Consider the following 17,122-nt stretch of genomic DNA (forward strand, 5'->3'; position numbering starts at 1 on the left):
AAACTATATTTTTGGACTTCATTTGTTCAGTACTTGGACCTCATTATTGCAATAATATCCCATCCAAACTCTCTGCATGTAATTGAGGATTCAAGTATCCCTTTGATATGAAAGTCATTGTATATAAAAGTTGCTGTACTTACTCGGACATGACATGTTTGGAGTCGCTGAAGATGTTTTGAGGAGAAGTTATCCCTGTCTTTTGATCAAAACATTTTTTTTTTAACTATGGAAATGAGTGTCATAAAGGGAAAGCCTCTTAAAACAGCCACCACAGCTTTTTTTCTCTCAAATATCTGGAAAATATTGATTTCAGCTCGCACCTGTTCGCTGTGCTACTTCAAACAGCAGCAATCCTTTCAAATGGCTTCTTGATGCCCTCAGTGGCTTGTGCAGTCTCTCCAAAGCTCTTGGATGCAAGTGGCATGAAAACTGCTTTAGTGTTATGTGTTTGTTGTTACATTTTCTCCTCAGGATGGCCACCCTGCTCAGCAAGTTCAGGATAGACTTCTCCGACATCAACGTACTAGGAGACATCAACACCAAGCCCAAGAAAGAGAAGTATGTTGTTTTTCTCTCAAGATTGATTCTCCCTCATATGACAGTTCTGAGGTTGTTGGGCGGGATGGGGTTCTGAATTGAAATTTCAAGGCAAAAAGCCATGGCCTCCCGAGTGGCGCAGCAGTCTAAGGCATCACAGTGCTTGAAGCATCACTACAGACCCGGGTTCTATCCCAGGCTGTCTCACAACCGGCCGTGACCGGGAGTCCCATAGGGCGTTGGACAATTGGCCCAGGGTCGTCCGGGTTAGGGAATTGAACACTTATGGGAGATTCTGGAGCGGTGCCTGAGACTGCGTTTTCCACCACCATTAACAAAACACCAAATGTTGTATTTATTAGGATACCCATTCGCCGCTGCAAAAGCATCAGCTGCCCTTCCTGTGGTCCACATGAAACATGACATAGTACAGAACATTATTAGTCAAGGACTGAAATACATACATTTTAAACATCACACACAGCCTACATATTAGTACATACACACTATCTAAGTGTAATACATAGCACAGTGCAAATTACAATACAACATATATCAAATGGCTCTCACTTAATGGCTCTCCCTTTGTGCAGTAAGGTGTTATTTTTTGGACCTGGGAACTAAAGAGGCTACTGGCTTGCATGTCTTGTACCGATGAGTGTCTGAACTGTGTGCCAACTGCTTGAACAGACAGTTCGGTACCTTCAAAACATCAGTACCTCGCACAAAGAACAATAGTTATGCAGTCAATCTTTCCTCAACTTTGAGCCAGGAGAGACTGACACTTTCCCTCCATGTACATCTAAGTGTGATATGTGCTGCTTTGTTCTGGACCAACTGCAGTTTACCTAGGTCCTTTTTTGCCGCACATGACCACACAGCTGGGCAGTAGTGCAGGTGTGACAACTTGGGCCTGTAGGACCTGTCTGGTCGACTGAGATGTCAAGACGGCAGAACAACGCCCTATCATGGACAGACCTCTTCCCATTTTAGCAACCATTGAGTCTATATGTTTTGACCATGACAGCTTGCTATCGAGAGTTACACCCAGCAGTTTACTCTCCTCAAATTTCTCAATAGCCACATTATTCAATATTAGATCTAAACTGTGAGGCAGATGAACCTATAGCCATATTATTTCCACATCATCTGACATGCGATTATCTCTCAGCCTAAAAGGAATATGACTCTGGACATACAGTACCTTGCAAAAGTATTCATCCCCCTTTGCATTTTTCCTATTTGTTGCATTACAACCTGTAATTTAGATAGATTTTTATTTGGATTTCATGTAATGGACATGCACAAAATAATCCAAATTGGTGAAGTGAATTTTTTTTTTTAAAATGACTTGATTCAAAAAAAATTAAAACGGAAAAGTGGTGCGTGCATATGTATTCACCCCCTTTGCTATGAAGCCCCTAAATAAGATCTGGTGCAACCAATTACATCCAGAAGTCAGATAATTAGTTAAATAAAGTCCACCTGTGTGCAATATAAGTGTCACATGATCTGTCACATGATCTCAGTATATATATATATATATATACACCTGTTCTGAAAGGCCCCAGAGTCTGCAACACCACTAAGCAAAGAGCACCACCAAGCAAGCTGCACCATGAAGACCAAGGAACTCTCCAAACAGGTCAGGGACAAAGTTGTGGAGAAGTACAGATCAGTGTTGGGTTATAAAATAATATCCAAAACTTTGAACATCCCACAGAGCACCATTAAAACCATTATTAAAAAATGGAAATAATATGGCTCCACAACAAACCTGCCATGAGAGCCGTCCACCAAAACTCACGGACCAGGCATGGAGGGCATTAATCAGAGAGGCAACAAAGAGACCAAAGATAACCCTGAAGGAGCTGCAAAGCTCCATAGCGGAGATTGGAGTATCTGTCCATAAGACCATTCTTAAGCCGTACACTCCACAGAGCTGGGCTTTACGGAAGAGTGACCAGAAAAAAGCCATTGCTTAAAGAAAAAAATAAGCAAAAACATTTGGTGTTCTCCAAAAGGCATGTGGGAGTTACCCCAAACATATGGAAGAAGGTACTCTACTAAAAGTTTGCTTTTTGGCCATCAAGGAACCGCTACGTCTGGCGCAAACCCAACACCACTCATCACCCCGAGAACACAATTCTTGAGGGATACCGGTTTGTCTTCCAGAGATTTGAGACTGGGACGGAGGTTCACCTTCCAGCAGGACAATGACCCTAAGCATACTGCTTAAGCAACACTCGAGTAGTTTAAGGGGAAACATTTACATGTCTTGGAATGGCCTAGTCAAAGCCCAGACCTCATTCCAATTGAGAATATGTGGTATGACTTAAGGATTGCTGTACACCAGCGGAACGCATCCAACTTAAAGGAGCTGGTGCAGTTTTGCCTTGAAGAATGGGCAGAAATTACAGTGGCTAGATGTGCTAAGCTTTTAGAGACACCCCAAGAGACTTGCAGCTGTAGGTGGCTCTATAAAGTATTGACTTAGGGGGGTGAATAGTTATGCACACACAAGTTCAGTTTTTTTTATTGCATCTTAAAAAAATAAAATAAATTTAATTCCAGGTAATAAGGCAACATAATAGGAAAAAATGCCAAGGGGGTGAATACTTTCGCAAGCCACTGTACATGGCAATACCTCCTCCATTTACATTTCTATCTTTCCAATACAGTGAATTACGAAAGTATTCAGACCCCTTCACTTTTTCCAAATCTTACATTACAGCCTTACTCTAAAAGGGATTAAACATTGTTTTATTAATCTACATACAATACCCCATAATAAAATACAAATATATATATTTTAAATTTTTCCCAATGTGTTGAAAATAAAACATTTAAATATCACATTTACATAAGTATTCATACCCTTTACTCAGTACTTTGTTGAAGCACCTTTGGCAGCAGTTACAGCCTCGAGTCTACTTGGGTATGACACTACAAGCTTGGCACACCTGTATTTGGAGTTTCTCCCATTCTTCTCTGCAGATCCTCTCAAGCTCTGTCAGTTTGGATGTGGAGCGTCGCTTCATCATTATAGGGTATTGTGTGTTTGATTGAGGGAAAACATTTATTTAATCAATTTTACAATAAGTCTAATGTAACAATGTGGAAAAAGTGAAGTAGTCTGAATATTTTCCAAATGCACTGTATAGTCTATAACCATGTATAGCTACTATTGCATCAAATGAATTATCTAAGTGTGTTTCAGAGATGGCCTGAATGTTTTCTGATAATACATTTCATGAACCTTGTTTCTCAGGCTACATACTAAACTCAGCAAAAAAAAGAAACATCCTCTCTCTGTCAACTGTGTTTATTTTCAGCAAACTTAACATGTATAAATATTTGTATGAACATAAGATTCAACAACTGCGACAAACTGAACAAGTTCCACAGACATGTGACTAACAGAAATTGAATAATGTGTCCCTGAACAAAGGGGGGGGGGGTCAAAATCAAAAGTAACAGTCAGTATCTGATGTGGCCACCAGCTGCATTAAGTAATGCAGTGCATCTCCTCCTCATGGACTGCACCAGATTTGGCAGTTCTTGCTGTGAGATGTTACCCCACTCTTCCACCAAGGCACCTGCAAGTTCCCGGACATTTCTGGGGGGGAATGGCCCTAGCCCTCACCCTCCGATCCAACAGGTCCCAGACGTGCTCAATGGGATTGAGATCCGGGCTCTTCGCTGGCCATGGCAGAACACTGACATTCCTGTCTTGCAGGAAATCATGCACAGAACGAGCAGTATGGCTGGTGGCATTGTCATGCTGGAGGGTCATGTTAGGATGAGCCTGCAAGTAGGGTACCACATGAGGGAGGAGGATGTCTTCCCTGTAATGCACATTGTTGAGATTGCCTGAAATGACAACAAGCTCAGTCCGATGATGCTGTGACACACCGCCCCAGACCATGACAGACCCTCCACCTCCAAATCGATCCCGCTCCAGCGTACAGGCCTCAGTGTAACACTCATTCCTTCGAAGAGAAACGTGAATCCGACCATCACCCCTGGTGAGACAAAACCGCGACTCATCAGTGAAGAGAACTTTTTGCCAGTCCTGTCTGGTCTAGCGACGGTGGGCTTGTGCCCATAGGCGACGTTGTTGCCGGTGATGTCTGATGAGGACCTGCCTTACAACAGGCCTACAAGCCCTCAGTCCAGCCTCTCTCAGCCTATTGCGGCCAGTCTGAGCACTGATGGAGGGATTGTTCGTTCCTAGTGTAACTCGGGCAGTTGTTGTTGCCATCCTGTACCTGTCCCGCAGGTGTGATGTTCGAATGTACCGATCCTGTGCAGGTGTTGTTACACGTGGTCTGCCACTGCGAGGACGATCAGCTGTCTGTCCTGTTCCCTGTAGCGCTGTCTTAGGCATCTCACAGTACGGACATTGCAATTTATTGCCCTGGCCACATCTGCAGTCCTCATGCCTCCTTTGCAGCATGCCTAAGGCAAGTTCACGCAGATGAGCAGGGTCCCTGGGCAACTTTCTTTTGGTGTTTCTCAGAGTCAGTAGAAAGGCCTCTTTAGTGTCCTAAGTTTTCATAACTGTGACCTTAATTTCCTACCGTCTGTAAGCTGTTAGTGTCTTAACGACCGTTCCACAGGTGCATGTTCATTAATTGTTTATGGTTCATTGAACAAGCATGGGAAACAGTGTTTAAACCCTTTACAATGAAGATCTGTGAAGTTATTTGGATTTTTTACGAATTATCTTTGAAAGACAGGGTCCTGAAAAAGTCATATTTCTTTTTTTGCTGAGTTTACATGTTAATATGGGCTATTTTTTATCAATTTCTGGTTTGTTTTTAGTGCTATTCTGAAAAGCTGATTTTGAGTTAGACATGTCAGTGACATTTAGATAAATGGTAGTGAGTAGGCTGCCCTCAGTTGGCTTCTTCAATGCAAACAGTGGAATTAAATTCTATGTGCATATGATTATTGCAGACAATACACTCGGACGTAACACTTAAAGGAACATAGATTAGATTACATTTACTGCACTTCCATTTCTCTGGGATATAATACGATTTCCATGTCCTCTGTTGCTTATTATGACAGGGAGGACTGGAGCACTATCAAACCTAGACCGTCAGTCTCTTCAGCAGTTTTCTATGTTGGAGATAATCCTGGAACCCCTGCGGTCAGGGTGAATGACTTTTAAAGGGTGTTGGTTGCTCCCACAGCAAGTCACATTTTTCAAAAAAGGAGACATTCCTGTCTTTACAGAGTTTCTTCGGGAACTCATTTAGGGCAGCAAGGCAGCTGTAACATTTCGAACCCCTTCTATAGCACGTCAGGGGGCCCGAGCTGACTGCTCTCTTTCCTGTGCAAACAAGGGTGCTCAAGGGAATGTTGTAGCCCTTCTTCAGTTCCTCAGATTGCCAAAAGCGAATGTCATTAAATCCAATGTGAGTGACAATAGTGCTAATATTAGATTAGTTGGATAGAACTGTGGGCAGGAGGGAGTTGATGTCTTGGATACGGGCACTTGGGTGACAGTGGAACTTGGTTGACCCACAGGCAGGCCAAAATCTGTCACCATTGAGCTTCCTACGACTATGATGGTTGTGATGGAATCCGATGGAGAAGGAAGAAGAACAGAATGGGCCTGCCTCGGGGAGGAGATGTGCTTCGACTCATGCCAGCCTGACTCACCGCACATGTAGCAGTGGATGGCGTCGGAATCCTCGGGGAGATGGGAGGGCCCAAGACCTTTTTTCCTTTGGTCAGGGATTGGCTGAGCTGTGGAGGGTGCCCGTGGACGGCTGCTGTCTGTTGGTGTACTCCCAGGATCAGAGCTGACTCCCAGGGCCGGTATGTCCGCCTCCAGCGGGGAAAAGCTGTTTAATAACTGAATCTGATCTACTAGGATATATGGAGGACAACCAGACTGCCTCCCACCCAACCTCCTTCACATTGCCAGTGTCTCCCACTGGCCGCGGAGTTAAGCTTACCATCTGTCCATTGGTTTGCAGCAGGTCAGTACTGCCAGACTCATCGACCCCCTTGGCTGTAGGAGGCATTCAGAACTTACATTCTGTGTGCCTGGGCTGCATCCAAGTACTTAGAAAGCACATCTTGTTTTTCCGCAGTTGAGGTAGCAGCCGGAGAATCTCTTCCCTAAGCTGTTTGATGATGATACATTTGGAACAGACAAAGAATTCATGTTCATTTGAGTTCCACCTTTTCCTCCTCTTGCGTTGATATGATCTCAGACCTAGCGCATTTGAGCCCAGATGTAGACACGAATACCATTGCTGTTTTGACTAACACTGCAAGCGTTATCTTGCTCTCTTAGCATGATGGCTAACCACTAGCTATTGTGTTTTTTTAGCAGGAATCCAGGACACAAACTAGCGTTCCCAGCTATCTGAACTTCCAATGGTTAAAGATGTTGTTGTTGACATGATTTTATGAAAACTATTTCATAAAAACAACAGACCGAGTGTAGACCGCTCTGATGACGGTTGTTGCGTGATAACCTATGCCCTCACATAGCATTGGGTTGAACTTTGACACCTTCAATAATCATGACAGTGTTGGCTCTTGGGGGGGGGGGACTCAATATTAGGAAGGTGTTCCTAATGTTTAGTATACTCAGTGTATATACTCAAATATACTGGCCTGTTATATATATACTGTGCGTGTGTACTAAAGTTTCTAACTAATCATTTACTAACCTTTAAACCCCTATGGTTGTGCAGTGTTACTGCCTTTGAAGAGATGATCGAGCCATACCGGCTGAAGGAGGACGACATGGAGCAAGATACGGCGGAGGCACAGAAGGCCAGCGAGCCCTGGAGGATAACCGACAACGAGCTGGAGCTCTACAGGGCCAAGGTAAATCTAACCACCCTAGCCATCACCATATTACTTACTCCTATCCAGTTATTTCAGATCTGTGAACATGGAAGTGGTAGGGGCTAGCTGTAGGATGCTAGGAGCCAAATAGAACCAAGCCTATAAAACGTTTTGAAATGTGGTCCTCCAGAGTCGGGTATTGTGCCCAATGTCTGAGATATATGGGGATGAAAGTGCTCCCATATCTGCCTATCCTACAGCAAAGTGTGGCTGCTGCTTTAGATGGTAATCTCGTAACCTGACGAATGTGTATCCATTTTAACCTGTGTTTTTGTTTTGGTTCTTCTCAGACTAATCGTCAGATCAGACTGAACGAACTGCTGAAGGAGCACTCAAGCACAGCTAACCTCATTGTCATGCAAGTAGATTTAAGAGCATTTATTTTTTTGTGTGTTGTGTGTGCGCGCAGAAGTATTGAGGCCTTGTGTCTGGGGCCGGCAGGTAGCCTAGCAGGTTAAGAGCATTGGGCCGGTAAACGAAAGGTCACTGGTTTGAATCCCCGAGCCGAATAGGTGAAAAATCTGTCAATGTGCCCTTGAGCAAGGCACTTAATCCAAATTGCTCCTGTAAGTTGCTCTGGATAAGAGCATCTGCTAAAGGACTAAATGTAAATTGTAATAACAGCCGCTAAGTGAATCAGCTGGGTGCCCTGTAAACTGAGACGCCAGCTGCCCTCACACTCTCTCACTCTCTTCTGTCACCCTCCTCGTCCCCTTTAGGTCTTCTCTCCTCCTCTCCATTTCCCTGCCACTTCTCTTTCATCTTTTCTCTCTGTTGCTCTACCTTCTCTCTTTCTCAATCCACTCTTCATCTTCTTTTCTCTCTGCTATATTTACCTCTTCCTATTCTCCCCCTCTCCATTTTCCTTCCATCGTCCTGCTTCTCATTTATTCTCCCACTGCTTCCTCACTCATCCTTCCCTCTCTATGCATGGGCGCACACACACAATACTCCACTCGCACTCATTCAGTATCGCTGTGGGTTAATTGCCCTAGCGTTGTCTCTTTCCACCACTGGCTTGGCTCTGCTTCGGTCCCTGCTGTCCTATCCTATTTACAACACCACAGCACTACTGCTCTCCTCACCTCCACCACTGATACTGAATGGGGCCAGTGGCCAGAGAGCAATAGAAAAACCCATTGTCCTCAGTGTCACTGGACCTCCATTTTGTGTCTCATTAATGGATGTGTAGAATAGGGTGTTTCAATACTCTGTTGGTCATACTGCACTTTATTGAAGTATGCGTGTGGTATTGAGTTTATTGTGCTGTAGATATACGGGGCACGAGGGTGAGATTTGAAAGGATCCAAATGGATAGGGCTATTTCTGTCACTCATCACATCACACTCTCTCTCGATCTACAGGAGCATGCCCTTGGCCAGAAAGGGAGCGGTGTCCAGTGCTCTCTACATGTCCTGGCTGGAGACTCTGTCCAAGGATCTGCCTCCCCTCCTCCTGGTGCGCGGCAACCACCAGAGCGTCCTCACCTTCTACTCATAAACACACACATGCTGCCTTTGGGACCTCCCATCCCAACGCCAGCCCTAACTAAGACACGCACACATATTCTTCAATGAAGGTAGAAACAGTAGCAATTGATGATAATATTAATAATGATAAAGGATATGGTGTTGCTGTGGAGATCCAGCCTCTTACACTACATGATCAAAAGTATGTGGACACCTGCTCGTCGAATATCTCATTCCAAAATCATGGGCATGAACATGGAGTTGGTCCCCCCTTTGCTGCTATAACAGCCTCCACTCTTCTGGGAAGACTTTACACTAGATGTTGGAACATTCCTGCGGGGACTTGCTTCCATTCAGCCACGAGCATTAGTGAGGTCGAGCACTGATGTTGGGCATTAGGCCTGGCTCGCAGTCGGCATTCCAATTCATCCCAAAGGCGTTCGATGAGGTTGAGGTCAGAGCTCTTTGCAACCCAGTCAAGTTCTTCCACTCCGATCTCAACAAACCATTTCTGTATGGACCTTGCTTTGTGCACGGGGGCATTGTCATGCTGAAACAGGAAAGGGTCTTCCCCAAACTGTTGCCAAAAAGTTGGAAGTACAGAATGTCATTGTATGCTATAGCAATAAGATGTCCCTTCCCTGGAACTAAGGGGCCTAGCCCGAACCATGAAACAGCCCCAGACCATTATTCCTCCTCCACCAAACTTACAGTTGGCAGGTAGCGTTCTCCTGGCATCAGCCAAACCCAGATTCGTCCGTCAGACTGCCAGATGGTGATTCATCACTTCAGAAAATACGTTCCCACTGCTCTAGAGTCTGCTCGGCCATGGAAACCAATTTCATTAACGCTCCCGACGAACAGTTATTGTGCTGACGTTGCTTCCAGAGGCAGTTTGGAACTCGGTACTGAGTGTTGCAACTGAGGACATACGATTTTTACGCACTTCGGCACTGTGGCCTACCACTTCGCGGCTGAGCCGTTGTTGCTCCTAGACGTTTCCACTTCACAATAACAGCACTTACAGTTGACCGGGGCAGATCTAGCAGGGCAGAAATTTTACGAACTGACTTGTTGGAAAGATGGCATCCTGTGACGGTCCCATGTTGAAAGTCACTGAGCTCTTCAGTAAAGCCATTCTACTGCCAATGTATCTCTATGGAGATTGCATGGCGGTGTGCTCGATTTTATACACCTGTCAACAATGGGTGTGGCTGAAATAGCAGGATCCACTAATTTTAAGGGGGTGTCCACATACTTTTGAATATAGTGTATGTGAAAGGGCAGTTGGTCAGTGAAGTCCCCACTACTCTTTTGAAACTGGAGACCGAAGAACACGTGGGGGTTATTTCCAGCACCCCTGGCTAACACATTTACACTAACGCGAAAAGAAGTGCACAATTTAATTTAGAAAGTTGATTTCCTCTCTGGCTTCAAAGCGCCTGTTCATGCTTCGCACTATTTTGTTATTGCTATTCCGATTCTTTTTGATGTCATGTTATAGATCATTTTAGATTTTTTTCAATGCAGCAATAATCCCCCTCTTATTTTTCCTTTTCTTGTGTTGGGTGAGAGGCATGTCGAATGCTTTGCAACACTTTTTTATTGCCTTATGTATGTGCCTTCCAGTTGAAATCAATTAAATTATTATTATTATTATTATTTTTTTTTTAATCTTTATTTTAACAGGGAAAACGAACTGAGACCTGGATCTCTTTTACGGCTGTGCCCTGTGTAAACATGTTGACATGTACAGTTTTAGGCATACAGACAAGAACATTTCAAACATACAAAACAAAGACACAATTCAACAGAAACAATCACAGACAACATCATATTGATCCTCCATAACATTTTTATTAATCGCTCTACCCAGATTGAACGGTATGAAAAATGTATAAGAGCTATTTTTATTAGGTTTTAAATGTAATCTTTGTTTTTATTGAGGATCTTTATGGTGGTGGATTGATTGTAGGAGGTTAGCAGAGAGTCTCCACTTGATGGCATAAAAAGCTTTCTCTGGTGTTTATTTTCCTCCTCTTCCTCCATCCCTAAATTATTTCCTGTTTTTTTTAATGGCCTCTGACTTTATTTTCTATCAGTTTGTTTGTCTTCCTTTAAGCTGTGTAAATGAAATTGTTTCTAGTGCAGTACCCTCTACTTAATACTAGAGGCAATCTGCTTCAATTCTGAAAGTTGATTGGATGATGTCGAAGAATTGTCTCTTAACAAAAAGCATCTGCGGGTCTAGAATTTGAAGTTCCAGGGTTCTTATTTCCACACTGTCAGAAATGACTGCAGTTGTCTAGAATTGGGCTTAGCTTCTGATTAGCTTTGCCATGCTAAAGAGCCAGTTGTCTCACAACAGCTGCTAACACAAACAAGTGTTTCAACCAAAAACATGTTCTTAGTCTAAGTCTCCTTTGGACAAGTAGGTCCCCACATTGAAGTCTGTCACCATATTAGAATCTATCGGCTGAATCCTAACTTCAGATGCTCCAATTTTACTCAAACTTTTTTGCGGAATTCGTGTATCGATGCCCATAGGAGACTTGAAAGTGAGTTACTTATGCATATCTCAAGTTAGGACACGGCCCCTCGGGTTCCCCACATTGGAGTGACTCAATGAAGGAACTGGTCTAGCCCTTACAACCACGAATTAAAACTTTGCCTTAATGCTAGAAGTAATGATTGTTGTCTTTCTCTTATAAGCCGTACTGGCTGTATGATTGAACTAATGGGTCAATGCAAATGTAGCTATAGAGGAGTATTGCATAAAGAAGAATGTACTGTCACTCTACTTTATCCAGTATTTTAAAAACAATTCTGTATATGTACAGTGAGGGGGAAAAAGTATTTGATCCCCTGCTGATTTTGTATGTTTGCCCACTGACTAAGAAAGGATCAGTCTATAATTTTAATGGTAGGTTTATTTGAACAGTGAGAGACAGAATAACAACAAAAAAATTCAGAAAAACATGTCAACAATGTTATGAATTGATTTGCATTTTAATGAGGGAAATAAGTATTTGACCCCCTCTCAATCAGAAAGATATCTGGCTCCCAGGTGTATTTTATACAGGTAACGAGCTGAGATTAGGAGCACACTCTTCAAGGGAGTGCTCCTAATCTCAGTTTGTTACCTGTATAAAAGACACCTGTCCACAGAAACAATCAATCAGATTCCAAACTCTCCACCATGGCCAAGACCAAAGAGCTCTCCAAGGATGTCAGGGACAAGATTGTAGACCTACACAAGGCTGGAATAGGCTACAAGACCATCGCCAAGCAGCTTGGTGAGAAGGTGACAACATTTGGTGCGATTATTCGCAAATGGAAGAAACACAAAAGAACTGTCAATATCCCTCGGCCTGGGGCACCATGCAAGATCTCACCTCGTGGAGTAGCAATGATCATGAGAAGGGTGAGGAATCAGCCCAGAACTACACGGGAGGATCTTGTCAATGATCTCAAGGCAGCTGGGACCATAGTCACCAAGAAAACAATTGGTAACACACTACGCTGTGAAGGACTGAAATCCTGCAACGCCCGCAAGGTCCCCCTGCTCAAGAATACATGTACATGCCCGTCTGAAGTTTGCAAATGAACATCTGGTGAAAGTGTTGTGGTCAGATGAGACCAAAATGGAGCTCTTTGGCATCAACTCAACTCGCCGTGTTTGGAGGAGGAATGCTGCCTATGACCCCAAGAACACCATCTCCACCGTCAAACATGGAGGTGGAAACATTATGCTTTGGGGTGTTTTTCTGCTAAGGGGACAGGACAACTTCACTGCATCATTTGACGGGGCCATGTACCGTCAAATCTTGGGTGAGAACGTCCTTCCCTCAGCCAGGGCATTGAAAATGGGTTGTGGATGGGTATTCCAGCATGACAATGACCCAAAACACACGGCCAAGGCAACAAAGGAGTGGCTCAAGAAGAAGCACATTAAGGTCCTGGAGTGGCCTAGCCAGTCTCCAGACCTTAATCCCATAGAAAATATGTGGAGGGAGCTGAAGGTTCGAGTTGCCAAATGTCAGCCTCGAAACCTTAATGACTTGGAGAAGATCTGCAAAGAGGAGTGGGACAAAATCCCTCCTGAGATGTGTGCAAACCTGGTGGCCAACTACAAGAAACGTCTGACCTCTGATTGCCACCAAGTACTAAGTCATGTTTTGCAGAGGGGTCAAATACTTATTTCCCTCATTAAAATGCTAATCAATTTATAACATTTTTGACATGCGTTTTTCTGGTTGTCATTCTGTCTCACTGTTCAAATAAACCTACCATTAAAATTAGACTGATTATTTCTTTGTCGGTGGGCAAACGTACAAAATCAGCAGGGGATCAAATACTTTTTTCCCCTCACTGTACGTACCATTTTATTATTATTGTTTCCATTTCAAGAAAGCCCACCTTAGTCTGTTACATGGAACAGTCTGGAATTTGTGCTTGCTGTAGGTTCAACCATTGATAGAAAAGTGCCGTTTCGTGTCAGTCTTTTCTCCAGTTGTGGTGGCATTAGCTCATTCTGCCTCAGACAATGGTACCTGGACATACTCTGGTGTAGACTGTTTTTACGTATTCCACTAAACAGTGGACCGGAGTCCTTTATGCCCACATGTCTGACTGTTTGTCTGCTTGCCCTGATGTACATTGGACTAGTAGCCTCAATTCTCCTCCGTTCGTTTCTTTTCAATACAGAAACAACTCCCACTCTGTCTGGTCTGTGAAGATGAGTAGGCACTTTGCGGAGTATCTTTCCGTGGCTGTTCTTTTTGAGTGTTCAAAAGAGGGGCAATTGTTGGTAGAAGATATGGATTAGCATGTTTCAAGAGGCCACTGATACATACCTCTATGCAGGTGAGCTACTGTAATAAGGTATTGGGATAAAATCCCATGCATGGTTTATTTGAAGTGTTCCACTGCCCCTCAGTTCATTTTTGGACCATTTAGGCTGGCCCATAAACCTATTGTCAGCACACTTTGCCATTGTTCCGGGAGAGTTAAAGTTGTGGTGCGTACCATGTGGGGCCTTTCTCGCAGGGGTGAAATGTCCCAAAGCAAAGGGGCATGTTAACTGTTTCTTTAACTTGTGAATTAGGGTTTTATAATAACTGTTGAAAGCTACTGGATCAAAACAAGGTTATTTGCGTTTATAATGTACAGTATTGCCCACGCCTTACCCAACACGCTGTCTATAGGTCATAGCATTTAGGGCCAACCACGTCATTGTCCCTCTCTTCCCTAGTTCTTATCCTTTATGCAATTTCAAAAAAAATTATGACTTTTTAGGCAGGAGGTTTGGGTCAGTTGAATGTAAATCTGATAAACACTAAACTGAGAGTTACTTTTATTTTTTACCTCTACAGTGCCGAGTTCAATGTTTTTGCTATAAGCTACATCCTTTTAGATTTCAGTCCCACATGGAAATCCAAGTGCAGTGTGCTTTGTATTTCAGGCTCAATGAACTATTCCCACCCACACGACTGCATGTGTCCTTTATCTAGAGAATGACTACACCATGTGATTGTGAACGAATATATACACACATAGTGTAAATATACTAGTGTATAAAATTATATTTCTTTGAAATATGTGCAAAGCCTTTTTTTTTTTTTTTTAAATGGGTGGGGAATTGGAATTGTAAAGCTTTTTAGAAACCAGATGGTACAATCTTACTTACCAAGATCTGTTCTGTGTATCGGTGAGTAAACCACTCAATCCTCAGTTACTATACAAAGCAACAATGTTACAAACAAAACACGGGTTACTCTACATTTCTATTTAAATATATAAGAAAATGTGTGTCAATACAACGGGCGGGGGTTTTTGTCATGAGTGTGTTCGTTTTTCATCTATGTCTAGATGTGAGGAATACTATAACGTCCTCAAAACGTCATTATTTAGCCGAAACCTGACGCTACTGTCCAAGAGACCATAACATGTTGAGACGTCTTCATCCTCTGTATTTGTATTGATATGCTGTACTGTTAAGTGTCACAGATATGCTTTTTTCAAACATTTTAACATACTTTGTACATGTTTATTGCAATAAATCAAATAATCAATCATTGAAGCACTTGGGTATTTTTTACTTTTGTTTAGGTTCTTTCTTTATCCACCTATAACTAGCATTTAAAAAAAAAAATAATAATAAAAAAAAAAAAATCGCAATTTAAACTATTTTAAATTCAGGCTGTAACACAGACAAATTTGGAAAAAGTCAAGGGGTGTGAATACTTTCTGAAGGCACTGTATCTCCTGGTTGGAGGGAGTTGACACTTGATTTAGAAACTATAAATCCCACGGTGAGACCTGTTGAGTTTGAAAACCTGGCTGAGAAATATCCAGTGCACGCAACCACACCTCTACCACCATCTAGTGCTCAGATGTGCTCAAGTATCACAAGCTCTGTCTACGAAGACATGATAGTCATCTTGTTGAATACTGTAGTTTTGCAATCCCAAAATATTGAGGATTATTGCTAAATAGAAACTTAGATGCTTAATTTCTTATTAGTTCAATTTACCATGAAGGTAAACCAGCAGTACATACCCAAACTATTACTAGATACAGTACGCAGGCCAAGCAATTACATGGAAATGATTGTGACCCACCACAACCATTTACAGCCAAGATGGCCAGCCCTCCCACTCAAGGAAATTGGGTATATTTACCAGCTCATTTAGCAAGGATAATAGCCCCACGTGTGCAGCCTGCCTAAACTGTTATGCAGTGTAAACACATTGCCAAACACAGTCCACAACAGTTGTAAGCCTCTTCACACTTAATAAAAATAAATTTGTAAAAAGTGCTTTGTCCTACTCCCTAATACAGATGATTACTGGTAGATGGAGCATAAGCTGGCCATTGAGCGCCCTGTCCCTTGGCAAGCCTTTCTCTGTCTCTAACTAAATGAGTGCATTATCTCCCTCATTAAACAGCCATTGTTCCTCTGCCCAAGCCTCAGAGCGTTTAGCACACAACAGCTAACATTTCCGGTGCCAGATCTCAGCCAAAAGGCTGGATTCAATCTGTATCGCTGAAGTTCAGCGTTATAGCATGATTGATATTTAAAGGGGGGCTGAACCTCCTGATTTGGCCTCGTTTTTCAGCTTGGTCATTAACAAATGCAGCGGCCAGGACTGATACCAAACAAGCGTTGTCTTGGGGGGATGGATTAATTTGGGTATCTCTTGTGTGTGAGTCTGTTCTTATGTGGCAAGCTTTTGTACACTGACTCTGCCAAAACATTACACAATCACTCACCCTTCTACATACAGTGCATTTGGAAAGTATTCAGACCCCTTGACTTTTTCCACATTTTGTTACGTTACAGACATATTCTAAAATTGATTAAATAATTTTTTCTGCTTCAATCTACACACAGTACCACATAATGACAAAGGAAAAACATTTTTTTTTAAATACAGCCTCACATCTTGGGTATGACGCAACAAGCTTGGCACACCTGTATTTGGGGAGTTTCTCCCATTCTTCTCTGCAGATCCTCAAGCTCTGTCAGGTTGGATGGGGAGTGTCGCTGCACAGCTATTTTCAGGTCTCTCCAGAGGTGATCGATCGGGTTCAAATCCGGGCTCTGGCTGGGCACTAAAGGACATTCAGAGACTTGTCCTGAAGCCACTCCTCCCTTGTCTTGGCTGTGTGCTTAAGGTTGTTGTCCTGTTGGAAGGTGAACCTTCACCCCAGTCTGAGGTCCTGAGTGCTCTGGAGCAGGTTTTCATCAAGGATCTCTCTGTACTTTGCTCCATTCATCTTTCCCTTGATCCTGACTAGTCTCCCAATCCCTGCCACTGAAAAACATCCCCACAGCATGATGCTGCCACCACCACGCTTCACTGTAGGGATGGTGCCAGGTTTCCTCCAGACGTGACGCTTGGTATTCAGGCCAAAGAGTTCAATCTTGGTTTCATCAGACCAGAGAATCTTGTTTCCCATGGTCAGAGTCCTTTGGGTGCCTTTTGGCAAACTCCAAGCGGGCTGTCATGTGCCTTTTGCTGAGGAGTGGCTTCTGTCTGGCCACTCTACCATAAAGGCCTGATTGGTGGAGTGCTGCAGAGATGGTTGTTCTTCTGGAAGGTTCTCCCATCTCCACAAAGGAACTCAGGAGCTCTGTCAGTGACCATTGGGTTCTTGGTCACCTCCCTGACCAGGACTCTTCTCCCCCGATTGCTCAGTATGGCCGGGCAGCCAGCTATAGGAAGAGT

The 17,122-nt window shown here is 43.2% G+C and overlaps 1 protein-coding gene across 1 annotated transcript in view; it reads left to right on the forward strand.

The window, feature by feature from the left end:
• The window catches only part of LOC106562900 (solute carrier family 12 member 2), a 151,335-nt gene extending 136,365 nt beyond the window's left edge, over positions 1-14,970 (forward strand). The window contains exons 24-27 of the mRNA XM_014127974.3: positions 475-561; positions 7,263-7,398; positions 7,710-7,777; positions 8,784-14,970. Coding sequence (XP_013983449.1) covers positions 475-561; positions 7,263-7,398; positions 7,710-7,777; positions 8,784-8,919 — 427 coding nt within the window. The 3' untranslated portion in view covers positions 8,920-14,970. The remainder of the gene's footprint in view (positions 1-474; positions 562-7,262; positions 7,399-7,709; positions 7,778-8,783) is intronic.
• The last annotated feature ends 2,152 nt before the right edge of the window (positions 14,971-17,122 follow it).

Source organism: Salmo salar, chromosome 11, assembly GCF_965601325.2.
Source record: "Salmo salar chromosome 11, fSalSal1, whole genome shotgun sequence".
NCBI classification, from domain to species: domain Eukaryota; kingdom Metazoa; phylum Chordata; class Actinopteri; order Salmoniformes; family Salmonidae; genus Salmo; species Salmo salar.